Source organism: Polistes canadensis, unplaced genomic scaffold, assembly GCF_001313835.1.
Source record: "Polistes canadensis isolate GaletaPanama2010 unplaced genomic scaffold, ASM131383v1 scaffold_72, whole genome shotgun sequence".
NCBI classification, from domain to species: domain Eukaryota; kingdom Metazoa; phylum Arthropoda; class Insecta; order Hymenoptera; family Vespidae; genus Polistes; species Polistes canadensis.
The window spans coordinates 571747-596077 of NW_014569619.1; the positions used below are offsets into that span (position 1 = coordinate 571747).

General features: G+C 33.5%; 4 protein-coding genes across 8 annotated transcripts in view; 1 reads left to right on the plus strand and 3 right to left on the minus strand.

Moving 5' to 3' along the window:
* The first annotated feature begins 778 nt into the window (after window positions 1-778).
* On the plus strand, window positions 779-4400 carry LOC106786331 (heat shock 70 kDa protein cognate 4-like). Of its 2 annotated transcripts, none has more exons than XM_014747577.1 (4): window positions 779-889; window positions 1485-1705; window positions 2282-3526; window positions 3642-4400. In XM_014747577.1, exons 2-4 carry the CDS (start codon window positions 1501-1503, stop codon window positions 4130-4132), a joined length of 1941 nt encoding a protein of 646 aa, XP_014603063.1. In that variant the 5' UTR covers window positions 779-889; window positions 1485-1500; the 3' UTR covers window positions 4133-4400. The 2 variants fall into 2 exon arrangements, with proteins under 2 accessions (XP_014603063.1, XP_014603064.1); XM_014747578.1 differs by lacking the exon at window positions 779-889 and adding an exon at window positions 1294-1409.
* Window positions 4401-4482: 82 nt separating this feature from the next.
* Window positions 4483-5179, minus strand: LOC106786335. The gene is made up of 2 exons (XM_014747585.1): window positions 4671-5179; window positions 4483-4574 (listed from the first exon to the last, which is right to left on the minus strand). The coding sequence occupies exons 1-2, from the start codon at window positions 5151-5153 to the stop codon at window positions 4509-4511; spliced, it is 549 nt and encodes a 182-aa protein (XP_014603071.1). The 5' UTR covers window positions 5154-5179; the 3' UTR covers window positions 4483-4508.
* Window positions 5180-6518: 1339 nt separating this feature from the next.
* LOC106786332 lies at window positions 6519-19714 on the minus strand. Of its 4 annotated transcripts, none has more exons than XM_014747580.1 (7): window positions 19327-19714; window positions 16423-16566; window positions 16130-16291; window positions 15759-15935; window positions 14460-14720; window positions 9728-10023; window positions 6519-9411 (listed from the first exon to the last, which is right to left on the minus strand). In XM_014747580.1, the coding sequence occupies exons 1-7, from the start codon at window positions 19616-19618 to the stop codon at window positions 9244-9246; spliced, it is 1500 nt and encodes a 499-aa protein (XP_014603066.1). In that variant the 5' UTR covers window positions 19619-19714; the 3' UTR covers window positions 6519-9243. The 4 variants fall into 4 exon arrangements, with proteins under 4 accessions (XP_014603066.1, XP_014603067.1, XP_014603065.1 ...); XM_014747581.1 differs by having other exon boundaries at window positions 9096-9414; window positions 14577-14720; XM_014747579.1 differs by having other exon boundaries at window positions 9096-9414.
* A 3109-nt stretch (window positions 19715-22823) lies between these two features.
* The window catches only part of LOC106786318 (multiple epidermal growth factor-like domains protein 10), a 7618-nt gene continuing 6110 nt past the window's right edge, over window positions 22824-24331 (minus strand). The window contains exons 10-12 of the mRNA XM_014747549.1: window positions 23590-24324; window positions 23117-23283; window positions 22824-23011 (exon numbers count right to left, since the gene is read on the minus strand). Of these exons, the coding sequence (XP_014603035.1) occupies window positions 22839-23011; window positions 23117-23283; window positions 23590-24324 (1075 nt within the window). The 3' untranslated portion in view covers window positions 22824-22838. The remainder of the gene's footprint in view (window positions 23012-23116; window positions 23284-23589; window positions 24325-24331) is intronic.

Here is a 24331-nt window from a genome sequence, read left to right on the forward strand (position 1 = left end):
ATATATATATATATATATATATATTATAAATATTCATTTTATCAGATTAAAATTTTTTAATATAATCTCAGACTATACGTGGAAGTTTATTTTTGTATCGTATATACTAGAAACAACATATACTGCAACAACCTTGTAACGTGTATTTGATTTCTACTTGAGAATCTCTAGTTTCCTTATAACGTATATAAACAATTAAAATAAATTTAAAGGGATAAACAAATTATAAAAGAAGAATTTATTCGTAAAATAAATTATTATTATATAGTATTTAAAACTTATAAATTAGGTTGAAAAGCTTTGAGTCTAATATAGAAATAGTTTATTTTTTTTTGTTTACAAAATTCATTTTTATTTTAGAAAATAAAATTTATTTTTTGTCCAAGTTCCAAACTTTTTAATCCACTCTCGTAGTTAATTTTAATATTAAATGAGTAAGAAATGACGTCAGATTATTACAAGAAAGTCGATATTTAGATCAGAAGAAATATTTGGCGCAGCAAAGAGAAACATTTTTCGTAGTGCTAATTATAGCTACGAACGATTTAAGATCTAATACGTTCCAGTATATTCTTTCGTCTCTTCTCTACTCTTCAAATGCAAATGCAATTATGACCTATACACACTTGTATATATAAATGTCTTTAGCTTATCCCCTCTATGACTGTAAGAAACCTTGCCTACCAATGACGAGTTGAGAAGTTTGAAATAGGCATTGTGATTGGTCGGACGAAGAAACTTCTCGAAGCGGGCGATTCGGTCTATTAAAACTCCTTCCTACGGGAAAGTTGCAGAAGTGTTGTGTAGTCACAAGTGACAAACGTTCTCTGCGTATTCGCGACCGATTGTGAATTATTATTTCTGTTACCAAAAATAAGGAGTACGAAATGTAAGTCTACATTTTATTTGTGTCCTGTTTTTTTCTTTTTCAATTGTTTTAAGTTCCAAAAAAGTTTTGACATTTTTATTGGATCGATTTTTTATCAGAAACCCTCGCGTTATAAATAAAATGAAATCTAATATGTTCTTCCACTTACATTCAATACGAGTCTTATAATGAAAAATAGCCTTTACGGAGATCGGTAAAATCTATTTGGTCGATTACTTTGTAAATTTTATTCTATGCGATATCGCAGGACATATCTTGGAAAGAAAAAAAAAGACAAGATATAAGATAAAATTTGATTCGATCGTTGGTCTTATTGAAAAAAAAAAAAAAAAAAAAGAAAGCAAAAACACTAGATAACACAACTAAGAAAAAAGATGAAACATTATACAATCATATCTAAATCGAAAGTGCATGTTATTTTCGGTTCTCGTAAAGTGGAACGAGATTCGAGAAACTTCGAGTCAAGTTGTGCTTGCAACATAGCCTAAGTAAATCAGTAAAAGAGTTTAGCTGAGGAAGAGTAGGTTATTCTTAAACTGTTTGCGGTAATATATGAGAACGATACGATATAATATATTTTCATGTTTTTCAACAGAGACGAGCTGTGAATCATGACAAAAGTTCCGGCAATTGGAATCGACTTGGGCACTACGTATTCCTGCGTAGGCGTTTTTCAACATGGAAAAGTTGAAATTATTGCCAATGATCAAGGAAATCGAACAACACCAAGTTATGTGGCCTTCACCGATACCGAACGATTGATTGGAGATGCCGCGAAAAATCAGGTTGCCATGAATCCAAGTAACACCATTTTCGGTACGTATTTTTATAATTATTAATAATTGTATTTTTATAATCATGTGAATTTGTGTGTGTTATAAATTTTTCGACTACGACGAACAAATATTGCTTTTATCACGTTTAGAAAATTCCATGTGATTTTACATATTGATTAAGAGTTGTCATCGCGTAGATACTACAATGTAAATGTAAATTGAATCAACTTAATTACGATGATCACGTAACCGTATAGATTTTCTTTATTTATCCTACACTTGCATTAATGACCTCGTGCAGTAGCGTAAATGCAATATACTATGTTTTTTGTTACGCGTATGTGCTGACCCAAGGTTAACATGACATTAATTCTTTTCATGATACACAATATAGTAACATGTATTATGACTAGAGAAACTCGCAATTATCAACTCGGTGATTAACGTGTAGATTTATCAACATATTTATATACAGCGTGAGTTTTAAGTAAAATTTTTTGCATGCACGATCGAGAAATATGTGTCATCGAAAACCACAAACCATGAATTTACCTTATTCGGAACATTATTTATTTGTAATAACATTGAATTATATTTTTAATTATTATTTGTTAAGATGCGAAACGGTTAATCGGTCGCCGTTTCGACGATGCAACGGTACAGAGTGACATGAAACATTGGCCATTCACTGTGGTGAGTGACGGAGGAAAACCAAAGATCCAGGTTTCATACAAAGGCGAAGTGAAAACTTTTTTCCCAGAAGAAGTGTCCTCGATGGTTTTGACGAAGATGAAGGAAACTGCAGAGGCCTATCTTGGACAGACTGTTACTAATGCAGTCATCACAGTTCCTGCATATTTCAACGATTCTCAGCGGCAGGCAACAAAGGATGCCGGTGCAATAGCTGGCTTAAACGTTTTACGTATTATTAATGAGCCAACTGCTGCAGCAATAGCTTATGGTCTTGACAAGAAGACATCAGGCGAGAAGAACGTATTGATATTCGATCTTGGCGGTGGTACTTTCGATGTTTCCATTTTGACGATCGAGGACGGTATTTTTGAGGTGAAATCGACGGCTGGTGATACTCACCTCGGTGGCGAGGACTTTGATAATCGTATGGTCAATCACTTTGTTCAAGAATTTAAACGAAAATACAAGAAGGATTTGAGTAGCAATAAGAGAGCTGTTAGACGTTTGAGAACGGCTTGTGAGAGAGCAAAGAGAACGCTTAGCTCATCTACACAGGCTAGCATTGAAATCGATTCATTGTTTGAGGGTATTGATTTCTACACGTCTATTACTCGAGCTAGGTTCGAGGAATTATGCGCCGATCTCTTCAGGAGTACTCTCGAACCGGTGGAAAAGGCTTTAAGGGATGCGAAAATGGATAAGTCGCAGGTGCATAGCATCGTTTTGGTTGGCGGATCTACCAGAATACCAAAGATTCAAAAACTTTTGCAAGATTTCTTTAATGGCAAGGAATTGAACAAGTCTATTAATCCTGACGAGGCTGTGGCATATGGTGCCGCTGTACAGGCTGCTATTTTGCATGGTGATAAATCAGAGGAGGTTCAAGATTTGTTGCTACTTGATGTTACACCGTTGTCCCTTGGTATCGAGACTGCTGGTGGTGTTATGACGACTTTGATTAAGAGAAACACTACGATTCCTACCAAACAAACTCAAACGTTCACCACTTATTCGGACAATCAGCCGGGTGTACTTATCCAAGTTTACGAAGGAGAGAGAGCTATGACGAAAGACAATAATATTTTAGGAAAGTTCGAACTCACGGGAATTCCCCCTGCACCGAGAGGTGTCCCGCAAATCGAAGTTACCTTCGACATTGATGCCAATGGTAAATTTTCTTAATTGGTTATAAAAATCAAGTAGACAGTTAATAATAATCTTTATCCATCTTACACATTTTCTATTACGTATGTTAATTATATGATTTAAATTTAATTTGTTAGGTATTTTGAACGTCTCTGCGATCGAAAAGTCAACAGGGAAGGAAAATAAGATCACGATTACGAACGATAAGGGTCGTTTATCAAAGGAAGATATCGAGAGGATGGTGAACGAGGCTGAAAGATATCGAAACGAAGATGAACAACAACGTGATAGAATTAGCGCTAAGAATGCTTTGGAATCTTATTGCTTCAATATGAAGAGTACGATGGAGGATGAGAATATTAAGGATAAGATTGATGATTCAGATAAACAGAAGGTTCTCAATAAATGCAACGAAGTCATTTCTTGGTTGGATAGCAACCAGTTAGCAGAGAAGGAGGAATTTTCGGACAAGCAAAAGGAATTGGAGTCCGTTTGCAATCCTATAGTTACTAAATTGTATCAGGGTGCTGGTGGTGGCGCTGCTGGTGGTTATCCTAACAAACCTGCCGGTGGTGGTGGTGCCGGCGCTGGCAGTGCTGGTGGGCCCACCATTGAAGAAGTTGATTAAAAATCATTTTCATCGAGCATTCTTTTTATTATGTCTTTTATAACTTATTTATTTTTCTCCTTGATTGTTTTTGAGATGAACTAAATTTGATAATAGATCGTGCATACATTATTTGTGTGAATATACAATATGTTGTTTTGTCTTATAGATATATCTTCTTATTTGTTGAATATGGCCGCCGCTTTATATGTTCTTATTCGGATAATGCTTGGGAATATATTTGGATCCTTAATAAATACTTATTTTGAATAATTAGACTTATAATTAAGATTTACATGACTTGTGTACTTATTTCTAATGCATTAGGATCGATATTGTTCAAATGTTACTTATCGTCGCATTAGTTCTTACCGTGTTGAGTTTCACTTGAACTTATTTAGACGTTTTCAGGTCGGTAGAATTGAACGACGATTATCAAGTAAGTCGTAATAACACCTACGAACTGAAAATGTAGATTAAATTTTACTTTTTGGTCGAATAATGTAGTAATGAAATATTTGAATAATTTATTTAGAACGATCAAATCTAGTTGACTTACACCAGTTAAGAGAGCGTTGTTCATTTCGAAAAAATCACAGGCGGTAAAGGCAATCGGTTGTTGTTGAAGTTGATTCGAGAAATCATTAATCTCGTTTCTGATACAATCACGCTCGATATTTGCCCGTAATAGATTTTCCATGCTGAAGTAGTTCAAACCGAATCTACTAATGTCGAGGGAAATTCGTCGGCGATCTTCGTGGTGTTGTTGATGTTGTTGGTGCAATTGTAAGGAATAATCGTGCTCGTTGCAAATAGCCAAAACGGACAACGGTTTATCACGATCCGTCTTTTCATGATTAGGAATAATAGAATGTATCAATATACCAGTCTTCTTGAATTCTCGATTGGTCAGCGTGCAGACCCAGCACATTAGCCCGAACTGTCCCGCGTAAATTATCCAAATGATGTTGTTGATCAGCATGAACGCATAATTATGCTCGACAACACCCATGTAAATTCGGAAGAGCGTAGCAAGGACCATAATGAACGAATTGGCTGAACAAAGAAGAAGTTGGATACCATGTGTATCATTAACGAGAACCACCAACTTGCAAACATCTATGAAATTGAAATTCTAATATTAAAATATTGACGATAGAATTCGATTCTAATTTTCCTACAATCTTATTTACCACTGTGCAATTCCCTTATACGTCGAATCTTGAACGCGATCAAAGAGGCAACCAATTTGTTGTCTAGTCGCTCGATCATTTTATTGATCTTTCTGAATCTATTACAAATCACGTAGACTACCGTGTCGAAAACGAAACTGTTGATTACGGATTGAGCTATCGTATAATATAAAAGAAGATCCGAGGCGAATATGTCTTCTGGTGAAGTAAAATAATAATAAATAACATGCATCAATAGTGATACTGGTCCTAAAATAAATGTCAACATGACGGCCAGAATTTGAACGGTCTTAATCGATCGTTCATTTATCGACACCTCTCGTGTGATCTTTTTATTTAATTGTTCTATCTTGTCCATCAGCAGAGGCCACTTTTCGTAATGTTTGATACCGTGGAAAACGTAATAATATGATGAAATGTAACACACGACCTTGTTCATATAATACATAATCTTAAATATATCGCTTTTGAAAATAGTACCAAATGTAAAAAAGTCAATGGCACCGTAAGCGACGATCACTGTGCAAACTCCAAAGTTGAGAACCCGAACGATTATTGTTACGAACTTTGGTAATTTTTTCGGATGGGCTACGCCAACTCCCAAAAACCAAGAGACGTAAGTTATAACGCGTAAAGTTTTTTCGGTCGTCAGTGTTGATCTTTGTTCTATTTGAACGCTCGTTTCGTCTTCCATTTTCTGTTGAATATTCGAGACAGAACGAGATCAGTCGAATGGTACGTTCATTATTTCAATAATACTGAAACACTTTTGAGACTGAAATTGTACGAACGTTTTCTCAAAATCGAGAACGTAAAAGTCACTCGTTAATAATTTCATGTCAAATTTACAAGACAACGATATAATTAGTAGTTAAAATTTCATGGTGTCCTTTTAAGGAAATTAAAAATCTGATTCATGTGCGTGGTGGTGTTTTCACGCACGAAAGAAGACACGCATCATTCATTTTTTATATACATCTAGATAATATATATATATATATATATATATATTTATGTATATGTATATGTATATGTATATTGAAAAAAACGAGCTTTATTTGCCCAACGACTATATTACAATTTTTATTATATAGTAAACATTTAAAATGAGATAAAACGATAACGTGTTGGTTGTTGTACATCGACCTTTACAAATCATGCGGCAAGTCGAGTTAAAGTACTTCTGGAGATATGCGGGCTGAAGTATATTCTTATTTCTCTTTTTCTCGCTTAAGTATGTTTTTTTTTTTTTTTTCCCATTAATAAATAATTAATAGCGCTCACGATAAATCGGCGGTAGATCTGTCGGATAATATTTTGGTATTATTTCTTTTCTCCCTTTTTTTTTCTTTAACCCCCCAATCCCCTCCCCTCCCCTGTCCCGGCCCTTTTTTCTCTCCCCCTTTTAATTATTCTTTGCTTTTATAAGTGCGATCGTTGCCAAAACACGCGTAGATATAATGCATAACTTTTGTGTACCTGTTGCATCTTTTTTTCTTGCTTTGTTTATTTTTCTTATTTTTTTTTTTTCTTTTTTGCCTGCTTTTTCTGTTTTTTTTTTTTTTAAAGATGAATTATAGATGTGAAGATTCGATTGGCTTAACGATCGAAATTTTCGAATCGCGATCTAAGAATTTTTCGCGAAGGATTCCTCTCCGATTGTGTGTTTGTATATATATATATATATATTTTTGTTTGTTTTTTATGTATAATATATATCGCTCTTCTCAGTTTTTTTTTTGTATTTTGTCGTAAATTTTGTTTTAAATTAGTTTGTTTACTCTTATAGGGAAAAGGCAGCGTGAAATTATTCGAACACGGAACGCGTCGATTAACACTTTGCGACGACCCCGAGTTGGTTGATTTTTTCGCGAAATATCATTTTATTCGGTTCTACGCGTAGTAATTATAATAGTAGTAGTAATAGTAGTAATAGTAGTATTAGTATTACTTCTCTTCCTTTTTTTTTCTTTTTGTATTATTTTAAATAAAATTATATCAAATAATGAATAGAATCGCGTTTTACATTGCCGACGATGTTTAAACTGATTTATTCGAAACGACAACGTTAGTAGTTGTGTTGGTTGTGAGGAAACGAAAGGACAATCATCACGATTGGAAAAATGACGCGGTATATGGAAGGATATATTTTGTTTAAATAAATAATTAGCAATGGGATCGATAAAATAAGAAAAGGAAGATAGAAAAAAAAGAATAGAAAGGAAGAGATAGATAGATAGATAGATAGATAGATAGATAGATAGAAAAATATGACAAATTGGTAGAACGATCGTACACGATTGCGAGTAATTTGCGTGACTTTTGATAATTAAAAGATTTTCCTTGTGTATGATCGGCTGACATATAAATTAATGTATAAGGAGACCTTTGGTTTCAATTTTCTTTTTTTATCCAATCGATTTCTTAGATACGCATTAACGTTTCTCTCTCTCTCTCTCTCTCTCTCTCTCTCGACGAATAATAAATATGTTAAAATAAATTTACGAAAGAGTGAAACAAAAGAGATCAATAAACGTTATCAAATATTTTCCTTATCGATTATTTACAATCGTTTCAATGCAAAGGTGAATAATAATATCGAAAAATTTAAACCAATGGATCAAACTTTCCTTTTTTCATTATACAATTTTTCATATTCATTAATATAATCGTATTGCACTGATTAATAATGAAATATCTATGGGAGTACGGGTTTTTGGTGATGACTTTGGTATCGATCTTTTTTTTTTTGTTGAAAAAAAAAAAGAATAAACGAATACCTTGTCAATATTTTTTTCGCATCTCTATGAAAGATTTTATAATATTACGTAAAATGATATTAAATTTGTAGATATTCACCATCGTTACCCCATTCGTCCATCAAATGTTATTTTTCATTTGATATGTCGTTTAAATTATCGACGAGAAGCTGAAGCGTTAAACCGATACGATTTAAAGGTTTTTTAAATGGCAAATGTTATCACGAATTACCCATACGGAACAATTTGATATATCGTATATAAATATACTATTTGCGAATATTTGTAAATATGTTATCAATACAATATAAATAAATGTATATATATATATATATATGTAATATATGCAACATATACATGTAATATACGAAACATGTATATGTAGCATATAAAAGATATATATGTATATCTATATGTATATCTCTTGTTTCGTGTAGGTTACCAAAGAACTCGTGAGGTCGTTCGATAATCAATCATTAAAGGATCCCATCAAAATCATGACTTATTTTTTTTCCTTTTTCACAAAGAAAGCGTAGTACGTCGTTCATAGACTTTATGGATATGTAATCTGATCAGTTAATTGTTTTCTTCGAAACACTGTTTCCCTTGTATAATAATAATTATCATATATATAAATCGTTAATATCGAATAAAAACAATATGGAAATAAAAGACAGATTTAATACCGATGCAAAAACGACAAATCGTATCAATCGCGTTCCTTTTAAAAGACCCTAATTTTTGATAAGAACATCATCATCATCATCATCATCATCATCTTCTTTTTTTTATTATTAATTCGGAATAGAACGCTAGCTACTTGAACTTGCCTTATCGGTATGCTTTTTTTACCACAAAATCCCATTTTATGGAGACGGCCGTTTCACGTTATTGTTTAAGCATTATTTTAATAAGCCGAGCGCTCGTAGACAAAGCTCGACGAACATTGTTCTTATTATTATTATTATTAATTATTATTATTAATTATTAATTATTATTATTATTATTATTTCATTTTTTTTTTTTCTTTTCTTTTCTTTTCGTTTAGTTTCATTTTCTTTGAAATTAAATCGCAATTTTTGTTTCATAATGAAATTTTCTAATTAGATCGGAAAAATGGGTATCGTTTGATCATACGAAGAGAGAATCACGATGACGAGGATTCACGATTAATCACGATCTAAACTTGAAAAATGTCTACGGAGGCGCGTGGTGCCACATTCGCGTCAAAGATAGATGTTGTCGGGGTTGTGGCAGATGGGATGTCGATTTTTCTGCTGTTGACCACTGCAGTAGTCGTCGATAATGCCGTGTTCATCGTTTCCGGTGACTCAGACGTTGTCGGTACCTGCTACGATTTAATTTATTAATAATTTTGTTCATTTTTTTATCAACACATTTTATAGAACGATAATAACGAAGTCCTTCGTTACTAAATATTACATTTTTCATTGGTTCATTTGTTTGTTAAATATATATTTATTTATCCCCATTGTTATTATTATTTTATTATTAAATTCTAAGTATATATTAAATATTCTTTCATTCTAAAAATATTATGTATTATATTTCAAGTTATTCTATGCATTCATTGATAATAATAATCGTTAATACAAATGTGGTGTTAAGATTAATGAAAATTATTTAATGAAATATTTACGTACCTCGTTGTAAAATACTTCTTTACCCTCTTCGACAGATGGCAAAAGTTCGTCAGTAGAATGCGGAGTCCTAGGACTGGGTGTTGGGGCTACTTGTTGCTGTTGTTGTTGTTGTTGATGTTGTTGTTGATGTTGCTGTTGTTGCTGTTGCTGCTGTTCCCGTTGTTTTTGTAACCTTAACTCTTGGAGAGCCTGCCTTTGTTCCTTTTCATTACGTTCTTTTTCCAATCTACGTGCGCTGTAACTACGGGCCGAGGATGTTGAACTGTGAACTGATGCTAAACTAGGTCGACGAGAACCTGCCAAAAAGAGGACCTAACGTCAATTCGTTAATCGTAAACATTTAAGCCGTGTCAGAATTTTATCTAAGAAATTTCTTTTATTACTCCTAGCAGCCGAAAAAGGAAGAAAAACATGTGGATTCTAGCGTATCCGATTTTTTATCTAATGGTAAGAGTTTGATATATATATTTATATACATGGTATCCCGTAATTAGTGATACATACGAGGAAGAAGTAATTCTAAGTAAATAAAATGAACAATAAGTCGAAAATATATTGAATCAAATTTGTTCATATAAGATTTTGTTTTTGGGGTAGGGGTGTGGGTTGATAAATATACTTGAAAATTTATCGAATACGTATGCACTTGATTGAAACTAACAATCCTGTAAACTAAAAGCTTTGTTCAATAAGCATAAGAGTAGAATTGATATAAGAGATAAAATTATACTGACAATGTTTGCAAATGTATTAGGAAGTACAAAAATGATCTCTCCGAAATATTCGAAAGTAAAATGGTTAAAAAATGAATCGAACTGAAATTAAACCAAGTTTGTATTCGTACTCGACAAATTTTCAAATATATTTATCTTCAAGACAAAGTCTTATACGAACAAATTATATTCCATTTAGTTTTCGACTTTTAATTTTTCACTTAAAATCATTCCTTATTCGTTTTTATCATTAGTTATGGAATATCCTGTATATAGATATTTCTATAGATGATGCGTGATTCTAAGATATTTCTGTAAGAGATATAAAGCGAAAGTAAATGTCGCCCGTAAGCCATCATTGTCGTACAGTCAAGCTTATTATACGATTGCGAGGAGTGCTGAGAATTATTATTGCATATTATATTTATTTCGGTATGTGTGTGTATGGGAACCGTCGTCGGACCATCGTTTCGCGTGGTAACTCGGATAAACGGAACAGGTTCGTAGAAATATGTTGGTGTAGATATCGTGTAAATGAAAAGTTGAACACAAGTGGTGGGGGAAAATGAAACGTGTTTCTTTTTTTTTTCTTTTTTTTTTTTTTTCATTTGCCGAGCAAACACAGGCAAAAGGCCAAAGCGGAAGCACACATCGTTTATATTTCATATTCGAGTACTATGCGAAGAATATTGATTTCATATATAATTATTAAACGTTCAAGTTTTTTTAAATCTCACGAAATTTTAACCAAATAATCTTAACGATCTCAATCATTTTCTATCATTATTATTATTATACCTTATTTTTAAATTAATGATTCGATTAAATAATTTTAAATTAAAAAGAATGTATGAGAATCATCATCCTAAAAAAAAAAAAAAGAAAATACTTTAGAGTAATTAATTAATTCGCCAATATATGTTTTCAATTCGATACGATAGTATTCTCATTACAAAAACGCACATCATCATTCTCGTTAAAAATAAAAGGACGCGCGAGAGAACAAATAGACTAATATTTTTCTTCAGTCATTCGCGCGTATGAAGAAAAACATCTTGACAGCATCTTTAGTTTAATACGCCCGGAAACTTTGTTTGAAAAGCAGAACGCAACAAACGTCTCTGTGAGAAACGAAAGTTGGAAACGCACATACGTTGTTCGATCATCGTTGTCCTTGTAAAGCGCATATAGAAATTATTAACTGATAGACATAGCAGAAAATAATACAAGAGATAGAAAGAGAGACAGACAGACAGACAGAGAGAGAAAAAGAAAGAGAAAGAACGAGAGAGCGAAGGAAAGAATGGGAGGGAGAGAGAAAAAGAGAAAGAGAGAGAGAGAGAGGAAGATAGAAAAACAAATAGTAGACAGAGAAATAGCAGAGCTCTTTAGAGTCAAACACTTCGTTCCACATTATGTATAGGAAACGAAAACGAAGCGGTAGCAATGTTCGATCGACAAAGTTTCATCGACGTTTCCGATTTTCGAACGTCAAACTTTGTCCATCGAAATATAGGAAAAGCAGATTTCTAACGGGTATCATCGAGAATTGTGTGTGTGTTTAAATAAATAATAATCGATAATTAGAAATATTATTTAATAAGGCTTCTTTCTTTTTCCCCTTGAAATATAATTCTACGTTGATGTTAATTGTTATTTTTTTTTTAAGTAACATAAAAAAAAAGAAGAAAATAATGTAAATTTGTTAAACTATAATATGAATTGAGAAAGTGTAGACAAGTATTTTGACTATTGTAATTTATAATTTGGATGTAATATGTTAAAATTAAATATTTATTGTTAGATTGTTTAAAAATGAGAGATTAAGGATAGGAAACAAAAAAAGGTATAAAAGAGGTAGAAAGGAAAAAATTCGTATAACCTTTTGCATTGCGCGATGCAATGTAAAAGAAATGAGATACAAGCATGAGAAAAATGTTGTACACTTTTAAGCAAATTTTAGTGAGATTTAGTGTTTCGACTACGAAGAGTTTGTATTCGTATAATAATCTCGCTAATTCGAGACGCAAAAGATGCGTTAAAAGCTAAGTAAAAGCCGACTACACTAAAAAGATAAAGTCGCATACGACTGTTTCTTCGATAACCGGTTTCTCAGAGTGCAAACCGTTATATCGTTGTTCTTTTGATTTTAAATCGTTTTTATTTGGATTTGTTTATATTTTGGAATATTTTTATTGACTCGTAAAAACAAACAATGATCATCTTAAAAAACTTTGAAAAGTTTAAATTCAATAAATGATATGCTTATGATGCGTTTGCAGAATTTGTGTTAGGCAGATAGTTTTGATTTTTTTTTTTTTTTTTTAAATCATACCAAGAAACCGGCCGCGAAACGATTTTCCATGCGATTTGTAATTACATATATTATTCAAATGCGTTGTGTGTGCAGCGAGCTAGCTAGTGCGTAAAGATTTCGCGTCTTTCTACAAGTCTTACCAGAAAACTTTTGTTCGTTAACGAGCAACGAAATCGGCCGCTGCCATCTTGCTATCTCGTAACACACTCGCGAAGCACACATTGTGACGCACACTTTTCTTATCGTGTGTGTAAGTTAGGTTTAAAGTGTTAATATTTATATATATATATATATAATTTAAAAAATTATTATTATTATTATTATTTATATTTATTTATATTTTTGTCTATCGTGGTTGGTGGGTTTATGTTTGTATTTTGCTGTCGTGTAAAACACGCGTTTAGAGTGATCCATTCGTCTTCTCTTAACAATAATCCATTAAACTTCAAGCCCTATCATAGTTTTCCTAATAAACAATCATTATGTGTGATTTGTGTGGAAAAGATATCGGTTATGTTCATTTCTGTTTCTATTTTATATATATTCTTTTCTTGTAATTTTTTTTCTTATTGCTCTTATTTTTGTTTTGTTTTTTTTTTGTTAAAGTTAGAAGAACGTTGCGACCGATGGTCCATCGTGGAAATAACGATTAAAAAATTGGAAATTTGTTTTGTTCATTAACGGGCTATTATTACAGACAGACACACCATTGAATCGGTCGCTTTTTAGACTTATAACAAAATAAAACGAGTAACAATTGTTTTATGTTTAGAATTGAAAAAATAATAAGTATCTCGTCCATCGTGATATTCCTAAAGTTTACTTGGAAGATAAATAAATAAGATAACAATAAAAGAACAATCAAGAAACGTATATACGTGAACAATTAATTGCTGCTAGTTGATTCACAAATTGAGAAATCTACAAATCGTGAGATTGACTTTTGGCTGACCTGAACTTGAGGAAAGAGTTGGAAATGCAACGGTGTAGATAAACGACAGCGATTTTTTTCTACGACACACACGCACACATAAAGAGACAATACAGAGCGAAAAAACTCGTTGAGATGCGAAGATTTTTGTCAACGCCATTACGAAAACGGCGTCGGATCTTCGATCGTTCGGATTCTTCGAGAAGCAAGTCATGTTTAAAGACAAAGAGAAATAGAGAAAGAGAGATAGAGATAGATAGATAGATAGATAGATAGAGATAGAGATAGATAGATAGAGATAGACGTTAGGATAAGGGAAAGGGGCAAGAAAAATAAAATGTGATAACAGTCAATTTCACGAATAGACAATTGAAGAAATATAAATGCAATTAAAATAATCAGAAATGTGGAAGAATATTATTTTTTCCTATGGAAACATCTGATGAAATGAACGATTCACAGTATGCTTATACATTTTTTCTTTTTTCTTTCTATAAATTAACTTTGGCTCACAGAATTATAAAATTTAATAAATTAATAATAAAAAGAAAGAACCAAAAAAACAAGGGGTTTCATGTTATTTCAAATCAATTGATCGTAGTTTATAAAAGCTTTTGAACGAGTTTCGTCAGGTGTTTCAGAATATATTTTCATTGAAATACGTGAGTGGATGGAACGGATTGGAAACGTTCGGAAACAGAGATAGAGTTAGAGAGAAAAAGAGAGAGATAGAGAGATAGAGAGAGAGAGAGAGAGAGAGTGATCGTCTACCGAGGCCGTCGGACGATCCCTCAGCTACGTCACTAAGGGTACGTCGGTGCTTGTTCCCGCCCTTGGTTGCCTGCAGGTGACACGATATAAGCAAGATGGCGGCGGCTCGTGCCGCACCTGCTCTTGATGCCGGTACCAGAGGACCGCGGCTACCACCGCTGCTAGGCCTCCTGGTGAACGCACAGCTCAAAGATCCGCCGCCTCCGCTTCTTTGGCTCGAACGCGAAGATGGCCGGCCACCGTGCAGCGTCAGAGGTATACCTGAGGATCGTCGAGAAATAGAAAGAGAAACTCTCATTGGATTTTCCTTTTTTCTTTATTTGTGTTTCCCCCAGCAATAATTTTCTTCCATTCTTTCTTTTTTTTCTTGCTTTTGGTTTTTATTTATTTATTTCTTTTTTTTTTTTTCGACCATTTTGTCACGTAGCGTTCAAATACGAATTGTATTCTCTGTGGGGTTAGACGATGGCGTGATTGTATTGTTGGTTGCACGTACGGCACGATGTCGGATTTAATTATTTGTTAACCAAAAAAATTTTCTAAATATGGATAAAAAATGATAAATCATGAATGATAAGCATATATTAGGAAATTGATGATAGCAAATGAAGATAGTTTTACTGTTCGTTGAGAAACATTGATCATGATTGGAAGGCGCTCTGTTCGCGGCCAATGGATTTATATATTTCCTATTCTTCCTTTTTTTTTTTTATTGCTTTCTCTTTTTCTCGTTTTTCTTAAATTCGGCTTTTCGAATAAATATGAACGATGAAAAATGATCCCTTCCAGTTTGCATTTCGTTAAATGATTTTTTTTCATTTTGTTCTATTTTGTAGTCATTAATTTAGTGTTTTATTATTACGCATATGTTCTGGCTCGATATCCAATGTAGGTAATGAGGTGAGACGAGAATAGATGAACTTCGGTACGATAAACATGCTTATGATACGATATAGGTTGCTTTTATTGATTTCTTATACGCTAAGGTGGATGCTTTAATGGAATATGTAAGTATACTCGTCATAAGAACCTAGTTGTGATACGTAAATGATGTTCGGTTAATGATTCATTAGAAATGGAACTCATTATTCGGAATTTTTGATCGGTCTTGAAGACATTTCTTATTGGACAACAATGACAACGACAATGATGATTACGATGATGACGATGACGATGATGATAATGATAATAGTGACAATGATGCATGTACGATATATAGCGATATGAAATGGCATGCTATTTTCAGGCAAGCGATGGCAAATTGATCTTATAATTTGCAATTTATTTGAATTAACTTACCTGTATCGCTAGAGAATAGCATGGGTGGTGGATGATTCGCGTTAGCGTAGTGTCGTGGCCTTGAATATCTTGCACGGCTGAACAGTTTCAGGACGAAGCATATCATACCCGTGAATACAGCTATTCCAGATGCTATGCAGAGTAGTGTCGGTATGTCTGTAGTTATCAGCATGAGATCTGTCGAATGAATAAATATTTATGACAAATCATAGGAGGTTTCTTATTTTTTTTTTCTTTAATAATAAACGTCGTGTCTATCGAAAATAAATAAAATTTGAGATTCGATGGTAGACATGATTATTTTCCAAATGATACGAGTAAATTATGCGTTTTCCGTTTGAAGGATTAGACAGCAAGCTGGCACTGCTTACCTTCGGCGCAGAAGATCTTCTTTGTTGGTCTGGACAAGGTGACCCTGTGATAGCCTTCTTCACAGTCGCACACCGCATTGTGTTGCACCTGTGTGCAAGTCGCGTGTTGATCGGCAAAAGTGCAAGTCGCACGGTAGAAACACTGTTCTCCAATTCTTTTCGCTAAAGAATGGTTAATTTATTATTAACACATTTTTTCTATATGAGTAAATTATATTGAATTATTACAATGTTATGCATTTTGAAGTAATAAAGTGTATTGAGTAGATAAAATTTCGAAAATAATCACGCACGTTTGGCACATCCTTTGCTAGGCCCAAGACGAACGGGGTAAAATTTTTCACACTCGCACAGGCCAGTGATGGAATCGCAGAACACATGCTGGAGGTCCGGATTGCACGTAAGTTCGCACGGCGAGCCCAGGTACTGACCTTTCTCTGTAAAAGAAACAAAAATGATAGATATCGATCATAACACTCTAGGAGAATTAATCGATTTGAAATTTAATTAGAAAATTATTAGGAAAAATAATCGTTAAAAAGAAGTAACGAATTATTTGAAAATTGTAAATGAATAGAACAGCAATTGGAGCTTTTGATAATAAATTCTACGACAGAGAACAATTTCCTTTGGTGGTGAACCGAGATATTCCTGCATTTCGGTTTTGGTGTCAACTCGTTTATATACGTATGCCTATATGTATGTGTATCTTGCAGAGCCTTAGCTGAACTTTGCCATTTGCCAAAGACCGTGAGCTGGTCTGTACACATTCTAAACGATTAAACGGCTAGTAGAATATGTCCGTGTATAAACCGACCAATGTGGAACTTGTCCAGTGGCTATTCAAAGTTTTCCATTGCAAGAAGTAAGTTTTCGTTCTTGGACTCATCTGGCTTCTCAATAACAATATACCCTAATTCGAGAGTGTCTAAGGAATTTGTCGAGGAATTTCGTGGTACTTTCCTTGATCGTAATTGGACATAAATCGGAGAGTTATTAAGGTAGACCGCAAAATCTTCTCAGGGATATTTTCAAACGGGCACCAAGCCAACTCGTTTACAATCGTTTTGCCATATCTCTAACAACTATACGTCGTTATTACGTAGATTAGTCGTTGTTGTTCGTGCAACAACGGGTAACTCTGTTGGCAAGCTTCCATTGAGTAATATTATGCTAATAGGACGCACCCCCTTTCTAATTAAAGGTTCTCGATCAAACCCGCATTTACGCGACCCAGTAGATCATTAATATTTCACGAATTATCTTCAATTAATTTATTGTCACTAATTCGGGGTAAGTGTATTAACGAGGACGTTCGGGTAAATTAACGAGAATTATGATAATCTCTAAATTGTTCATTCATATTTTTCTCTATTTAATAAATAGATCATTTTATATATATACGTTAATGATTTGCGGTGCTTCCTTTTTTTTGCCAATCTCGACGTATTTCATTTTCAATGTGATCAATTTAAATAGAACTGTCGAAATAATATTGCACGTTACGTAATTTACATTTTCATATCGTTGTTAGTCTATTGTTTAGGAAAAAAAAAAAAAAAGGAGGAAATATCTAGAAGGGTGAACGCGTCGAATGAAAAGCCAATTGCTATCCTTCTACACGCTTCCACACGCGGAACTCGAGCGCTTGCAGCATCCATTAAAATCAATACCAGTGGTGTGGTTGGCGCGAAAATCAAGAAGGACGCGTTCCTTTCTTGCTGCTGAAACCTAGCGCAAGCGCAAATACACGTGCAAACTGCGCACTGCAACGTCGTTTCTTTTTTTTTTCTTTTTTCTTTTTTTTCTTTGACACTACTTCTCAATTTTTCTACCAGGTATTAAAAAATATATTTAATATATTGCATTTTCGTTATTATTACGATTTCGAGTTGAAAATTAATTGAACGCAAATTTGCGACACATTTACGATACATTTTTAGTAAACTAATTTTACTATAGCCTTATCTAAAATAAATAATAAAATTAAGTTCTTTTTTTTTTTTTTTTATTGTGATAGGATGAAACGTTGTTTGATCGCATGATTGATTCGATCAAATTTATCTAAAGAAAATGGATTAAATGTTTATGAACAAGAGGGTAGCCAGTTTTTGTGTGTCGCAAATCTCGAGAAGATTATTTGAAATAGCATATAATTAATTTGAATTTCGCAAAACCTCTTGCAAATTGGTTAAAACACAAACGGATTACTTTTTTTATTCCGAAGAAGTAGCACGCTTTTTGTAGAGCAGGCGCAAAGGAGGTATGGATGAATCTTAAGATATACCATACATACCATTTGTTCTATCTTTTTTGTACTCGTGTAAATAGAATAAAGTCCGAGAGATAGGATGGGCTTTTATCGATCGCAAGGATATACCGATAGTCTTCTATCATCGTTTCGGTCTGTCGTATTTTTAATTAAAAATTTCAAGGTAAAAAAAGGATCGATGTTAGGTTTCATCGGAGAAGATGAATATTATGACATAACGTGGCTTTCGTCGTTTGTTTGATAATTAATCGTCTGTAAAATAAAATCAAAAATCTAATATCAAAGATCTTATCGATTATCCGATGCGCGTTCGGATACGTTTTACTTGTTTATTTTTAAATTATGAAAATGAATCATGATAAGATCTCATTTATAAGTTCTAAATTGTTAATTGTTTAGATGGGGGAGGAAGGATGAAAAAGGATTTTCATTTCTACAATTTTTTTCAATCTTCCAACATTATTATCGAATATGATTAAACATGAAAAAGAATCAACAAAGTGAAAAAAAAAATCACAGTCTATTCCTGTTTGCGTTGAATTTCCTCTAGACTTGTACCCTCCGGCCCCTCGCCCCCCCCCTTCCAAAAAAAAACGCCCACGGAAAGTTATTCTTTTTTTTCTAGACGAAAACTTGTCGAGGTCATTGCCGATGGCGGTCGAGTGTGCTACTTTGTTAAACCTACTGATGGGCGTATATTGAAAGTAATGATAGAAAGGAAAAAAAAAAGACTGAAAAAGATTGAAGGTAAAGCAAAGGAATGACCTTTGCTGATAAGACGAGCTTACCTGGCATATAATCGATTCCGGCTTCGGGCGAGAAAGTAGAAAATAAACGAATGAAAAAAAAGAAAGAAACGAACGAACTAACAGAAAAAATGGCTCTCAGTTTGGTTCAAAGTAAATGTAACGAAATAAATGCTAACCTGCTGTAATATTAGCCTCAAAATAATCGTCGTCCAGGTCGTCGAGTATTTCGCCGTCCTCGTAGACGGCGACGTTCCTTTCGATGTAGCCGGATGATCGGTGCACGTCATCACCTTGCACCTGTCTTCGATAAATTCGAGGATAGAAATTCCTCGAAGATTTGAAATGATCGGCTTTGGTAACGGTAATCAGGTTTGATATCAGGAAGACGATGCTGCAACCGAGCAGCAGGAGCCAGGAACGGCAGGAGAAGCGGATTCGAAGTCTCAGGGCGGAGGGAAGTGCGCTCATCGCCCCCGCGGCGCGAGTCAACCCCCGAAACCGAGCACCGCTGGCGCATCGACATCCTTTCCCTTCGCCCCTCCCCTCCCCCACTTCTTCCTCTTCCTCTTCCTCTGCTTCTTGCTTCTGCTACGAGCCACCCTCGCCCTCTAACCCGAGACCGGCACCTTATGTCCTCGGTTAAAGGAACGCGCCCCCCCCCACCGCGCACGCTCAATTTTTCTTTATTCTTCCTTATTTCCCTTTTTTCCTTTTTTATTAACACTGGAGCTATACTCTTCAATATTCTTCCACTGTTATCCTTATTTCCTACCTCCTCCTCCTCCTCCTCCTCCTCCTCCACCTCCACCTCCACCACCTCCACCCCTACCCCCTCCTCCTTTTCCTCTTCTTTTTCTTCCTCGTCTTCTTCTTCTTCTTCTTCAAATGTTTTTTGTCCTCACTATTATCCGTTAAATTTTGTTACGTTTCACGGTTACGTTTTCAAATAATATTTATCTTACGTTAGATTTATATGTAATTTTGAAATGAAACACGGTTATGTACGCAGGAAGCATTACCACGCTGCTGGAGCAGCGAGTATACTCTGACCGAAGAGAAACTGCTCGAAACTGGTAGTCTCGTCTCCTCCCACATCGCAACCCCACCGACACGGCCCTTACCTCTCTTACCTAAACGCGCTTTCCCGTCCACCGAGCGACCGTTGCCTGCAGCTGCGCGATCTGCTCAATGCTCTCTGTTGCTTCGCATCGTGATCAGGGATGCTTGCTTGTTCATTCGTTCCTTTGCTCCTGCTACACGAAACGTTTCTTCGTCGTAAGGGTGGAAACTATGATAGACGACGATAAATGATCGATCAAGAAGACCCACGGTCAAAGAAATATACCTATGTTGATTTTTACTTTATTTATTATAATATTTTTTATTATAATTTTTATTTTTTATATGTTAATTTTATAAATTTTGTATTAAAATAAATTTGAGTGTTGAGTTTTTTCGTTGAGTGTTCAAATATAACGAAGTTTAGATGTATAGTGTTATTGAATATTAGAATAATGTATGTCTGCTTAAATAAAAAAAAAAAATACGCTGAACTTTATAGATTAAGTTGCTGAAGAAGTCCCAATAAAGGGACGAAACGTTCAATTAATTAAAACGAAGTTCTAATTCTTTTGAATGTCTAAATTCCCTACGATACATATTTATTAATAATTTTATTTTTGGAGAGACGAGAGAAACAACTAATTATAATTGCTGTTCTCATTCATTATCTATCGATCATTTTTTTTCTTTTCAATTTGCATATTACTGGTGATCTTATTTGTTTGATAAACAGTTGATAAGTTTATCAGATTGTTTCGTAAAAGTGAGACGTTGTTACTAATATATTTAAGTTATAAAAATATTTTCTTTTCTATTGTAATCGATATTTCAAACTTAACAAAATTTGTTAAGAACGCTAATATTATATCACAGAAAGTCTATCATATTGTATTTATCGAATTATGATGCTTTTAAATGTAACTATGTAATATCGCAATAATTCGATTTATTTTCCTGTAATGAATTTACTTTTTTTTCTTTCATAAATTTCTAGTGTTGTAATCATTTCTTTTTTTATAATATACGTGGCTCGTATAATTGAATATTAATTTAACAAATGTTAGAAAGTATTATATTTATCGTGAATGCACATTTTGATACTACGTTTAAAATATCGAACAGTCGTTGATATAAGAGATTACTAAAAATATTATAGAAAAATATTTTTAAATTTTCAAATCGTATGAATTAATATAATATTACATATGTTTTTTTCAAAAGGTAACGATAATTATTAGAACTATTGTTTATAAACAATTTATTGGAGATAATTATTTGATCATATCTGAAAATATTAAACACATTGGGTATATTTAAATTCGTAGTGTTGTAATATCTGATAAAAATTCATGTAGGACATGTTACTGAATCGTTTTTTCTACCTTCACCCACTTAGCGTGCTATTCGAATGCCTTTTTATAGTTCTAATCGGATGAAAACGTCGTTAACTGAAAGTTTTCTCCATTAACCTAAATGACGTCCTTCTATTTTTCACTAGGTGATAGCAGATTTTAATGAGTCAAGATTTCTACCAACTATTATTACTTATTATAAGATCATACGAAATGTAAATTCTATTGAACGAGTTACGATATTTATGAACAAAAAGTTCTTTGTTCAATAGATACTGCCTACTCACTGTTTTTAATATGTTTGTGTATACCAACCACCAAGTTAATTGATTAATCGGTGTGTTATTTTATAGGATTTTAATAACACAAAACGATATTCACTTTAATTCTGTAATTAATGCAATTTCTTTGCATTTTGTATACTCCCTTTAAAGGTTGCCAGTATGTTTCGTAATACTTCTGGTTTTATTTTTTCTGTCATTGAATTATATTTTTTTTCGAAACGAACACTCATTGGGCACTGGTCATTTGTCGGTGCACTTACTTAATGTTGATAAAGAAAAGCAGATCTATCGCACGTTTTACTTATTGTACAAACCTTTTGCAAATTGACTGGTATTCCATATTTTTCCAAGGAATGAGGCTTCATATTTTGGGCAAGTTGAGGATTAAGTACACGACGATATATAATGATACCTTTTTAAATATTATTTTAACGAAAGAGATGCTTGCTCTACGGAAGTAACGTTTGTCTGACAAAGTTTTATTTTATATTTTCATGATTTGAGTATCACGCGTTTAATCTTGCTTCCTTTCATGTTAAGGTTATTTAGTGTTATCTGACTTTGACGGGATGTTAATCATTATCATTACTGGGGAATATATAACATGAAATGATTTAAAATAGTTCAACGGAAACATATTATCTTTGGATTTTTTTCAACATTTTTTTTCTTTCTATCTATTTAAACAAAATATTTGTTTTTTTTTCATTATTCATTGTCATCATTTAATATGGTTTATTTATTGATTATAATGATTTCATTATTTTTATTAACAAAAATGGCACAATTATGTGTATTTAATCTATAATATTTATCGTTGAGATTCGTGAGAAAAAATTTATATTGTTTTTCTTTATTTTATTTATTAGAATTTCTTTCAAGATACTTTTAATCTAGGACGATTAAAATAATTGTGATAAGAAATTATTTCAAATAAGTAATATTTAACGTAAGTACACATTATACAAATTATTGTGCATAAATTATTTCTCATGTTTCTTGAGAATGTGCAAGACTATACTTTGAATTATTATTTTGCTTTTTAAACTTATAACAAGCAATGGCGAAAGCAATGATCATAATTAAAACAATTATTCCTCCGCTGGTGGTGATAACTTTTATAACATCTTTCGTGGTACTGTAACTTGTGTAACACATCGAGCCTTAAAAATAAAAATGAATGTATGAAATTAAAAGATTCATTTCGGTGGGGGGAGGGGAGTCCTTTAAATATATATATATATTTAATTTAATTTTATTATATATACTTGCGTCGACGAGACATATTGATGAATAATTTTGTTCCCCGTAGAAATTGTTTCGAAATTCGAAACAAATTGTTTCATTATTTAATTCGTTCAAACATTGCTGACACGTTGGATTAGTTTTATTCACAAATATGATCGAATCATTTTCTTCTTTAATGATTGATAATCTGTAAATGAAAAACAAACGATATGATTTAAAAAAATCTTGTCGTTATCATTGGAAACAACGTTTAACCCTTTCATTGAGATATGCTTTGACGCAAAGAAAATCGGTTCATATAAATTCTCTTATACATTCACATCGTTTCATAGTATACGATCCTATATGTATGAACGATTCGTATATGAGCCGTTCGTTATGAAAGGGTTGAAGATAAAAGTTCGATGATTATCTTAGACATATTATTTTGTTCAAGTTATGTATAATCCTTTATTTTGAAATAAAAGTATAAGACAAAAAACACGGTACTCACGTTTCGTATATGTGAAATTCCTCTGATACGAGAACAACACAAAAGGTTGCCTTTTCGCAGGCAGTTCCGTTCCATCCGAAAAAGCAATTGCAATTACCTTGGTCGTCAAGACAAACACCTTTGTCGTTGCAAGCATCCTTGCAAGCGTTAACGCAAATCGATTCGGTATCGTTGCCGTTCTTTATAAAACCTTCGTTACATTGACAGTCGTATGGTGCTATGCACTCGCCATTATTGCAACCGTTTGTACAATATGGTTCGCAAGTTTGATTTTTGTACGTCGATACGTAGCCTTCGTCGCAGGTGCAAACTTCCGGATCTGTGCAAGTTCCATTACCGCAGTTGACCGAACAATAAGCAACACATGTGTTGTTTTCGTTCTTAATGTAACCCGGATCGCAGCTACAGGTATCCGGTGCAGAACAATTACCATTTTGACAATCGAATGTGCAGATTGGTTCACAATTCATAAAACCATTGTCGTTGTACGACTTATAACCTTTTTCGCATAGACAAAGTCCTGGGCTTTCACAAATGCTGTTAGGAGGACAACCAGGTTGGCAATTCGGTTCGCACTTAAATGAATTTTCATTGTTTTTAACTATTATATAACCTTCCTCGCAAGTGCATTTATTTGGAGCAGTGCAACTGCTATGCGACCAACAAGAAGGTTCGCATATTGGACTGCATACGTTGGGTAAGGTTTTGTTCAATTTTCCGTAACCTTTATGACAGCTACATT

Coding starts and splice junctions, on each gene's coding strand:
- LOC106786332 (XM_014747579.1), bottom strand. CDS start 19,618: ATGAGCGCACTTCCCTCCGCCCTGAGACTTCGAATCCGCTTCTCCTGC. Junction 15,936..16,129: donor GAAGATCTTCTGCGCCGAAG/GTAAGCAGTGCC, acceptor TTCATTCGACAG/ATCTCATGCTGATAACTACA. Junction 10,024..14,459: donor GGGATCGTCCGACGGCCTCG/GTAGACGATCAC, acceptor TCTTTTTGGCAG/GTTCTCGTCGACCTAGTTTA.
- LOC106786331 (XM_014747577.1), top strand. CDS start 1,501: ATGACAAAAGTTCCGGCAATTGGAATCGACTTGGGCACTACGTATTCC. Junction 1,706..2,281: donor TCCAAGTAACACCATTTTCG/GTACGTATTTTT, acceptor TTATTTGTTAAG/ATGCGAAACGGTTAATCGGT. Junction 3,527..3,641: donor CTTCGACATTGATGCCAATG/GTAAATTTTCTT, acceptor TTAATTTGTTAG/GTATTTTGAACGTCTCTGCG.
- LOC106786335 (XM_014747585.1), bottom strand. CDS start 5,153: ATGGTCCTTGCTACGCTCTTCCGAATTTACATGGGTGTTGTCGAGCAT. Junction 4,575..4,670: donor ACAACGCTCTCTTAACTGGT/GTAAGTCAACTA, acceptor CTACATTTTCAG/TTCGTAGGTGTTATTACGAC.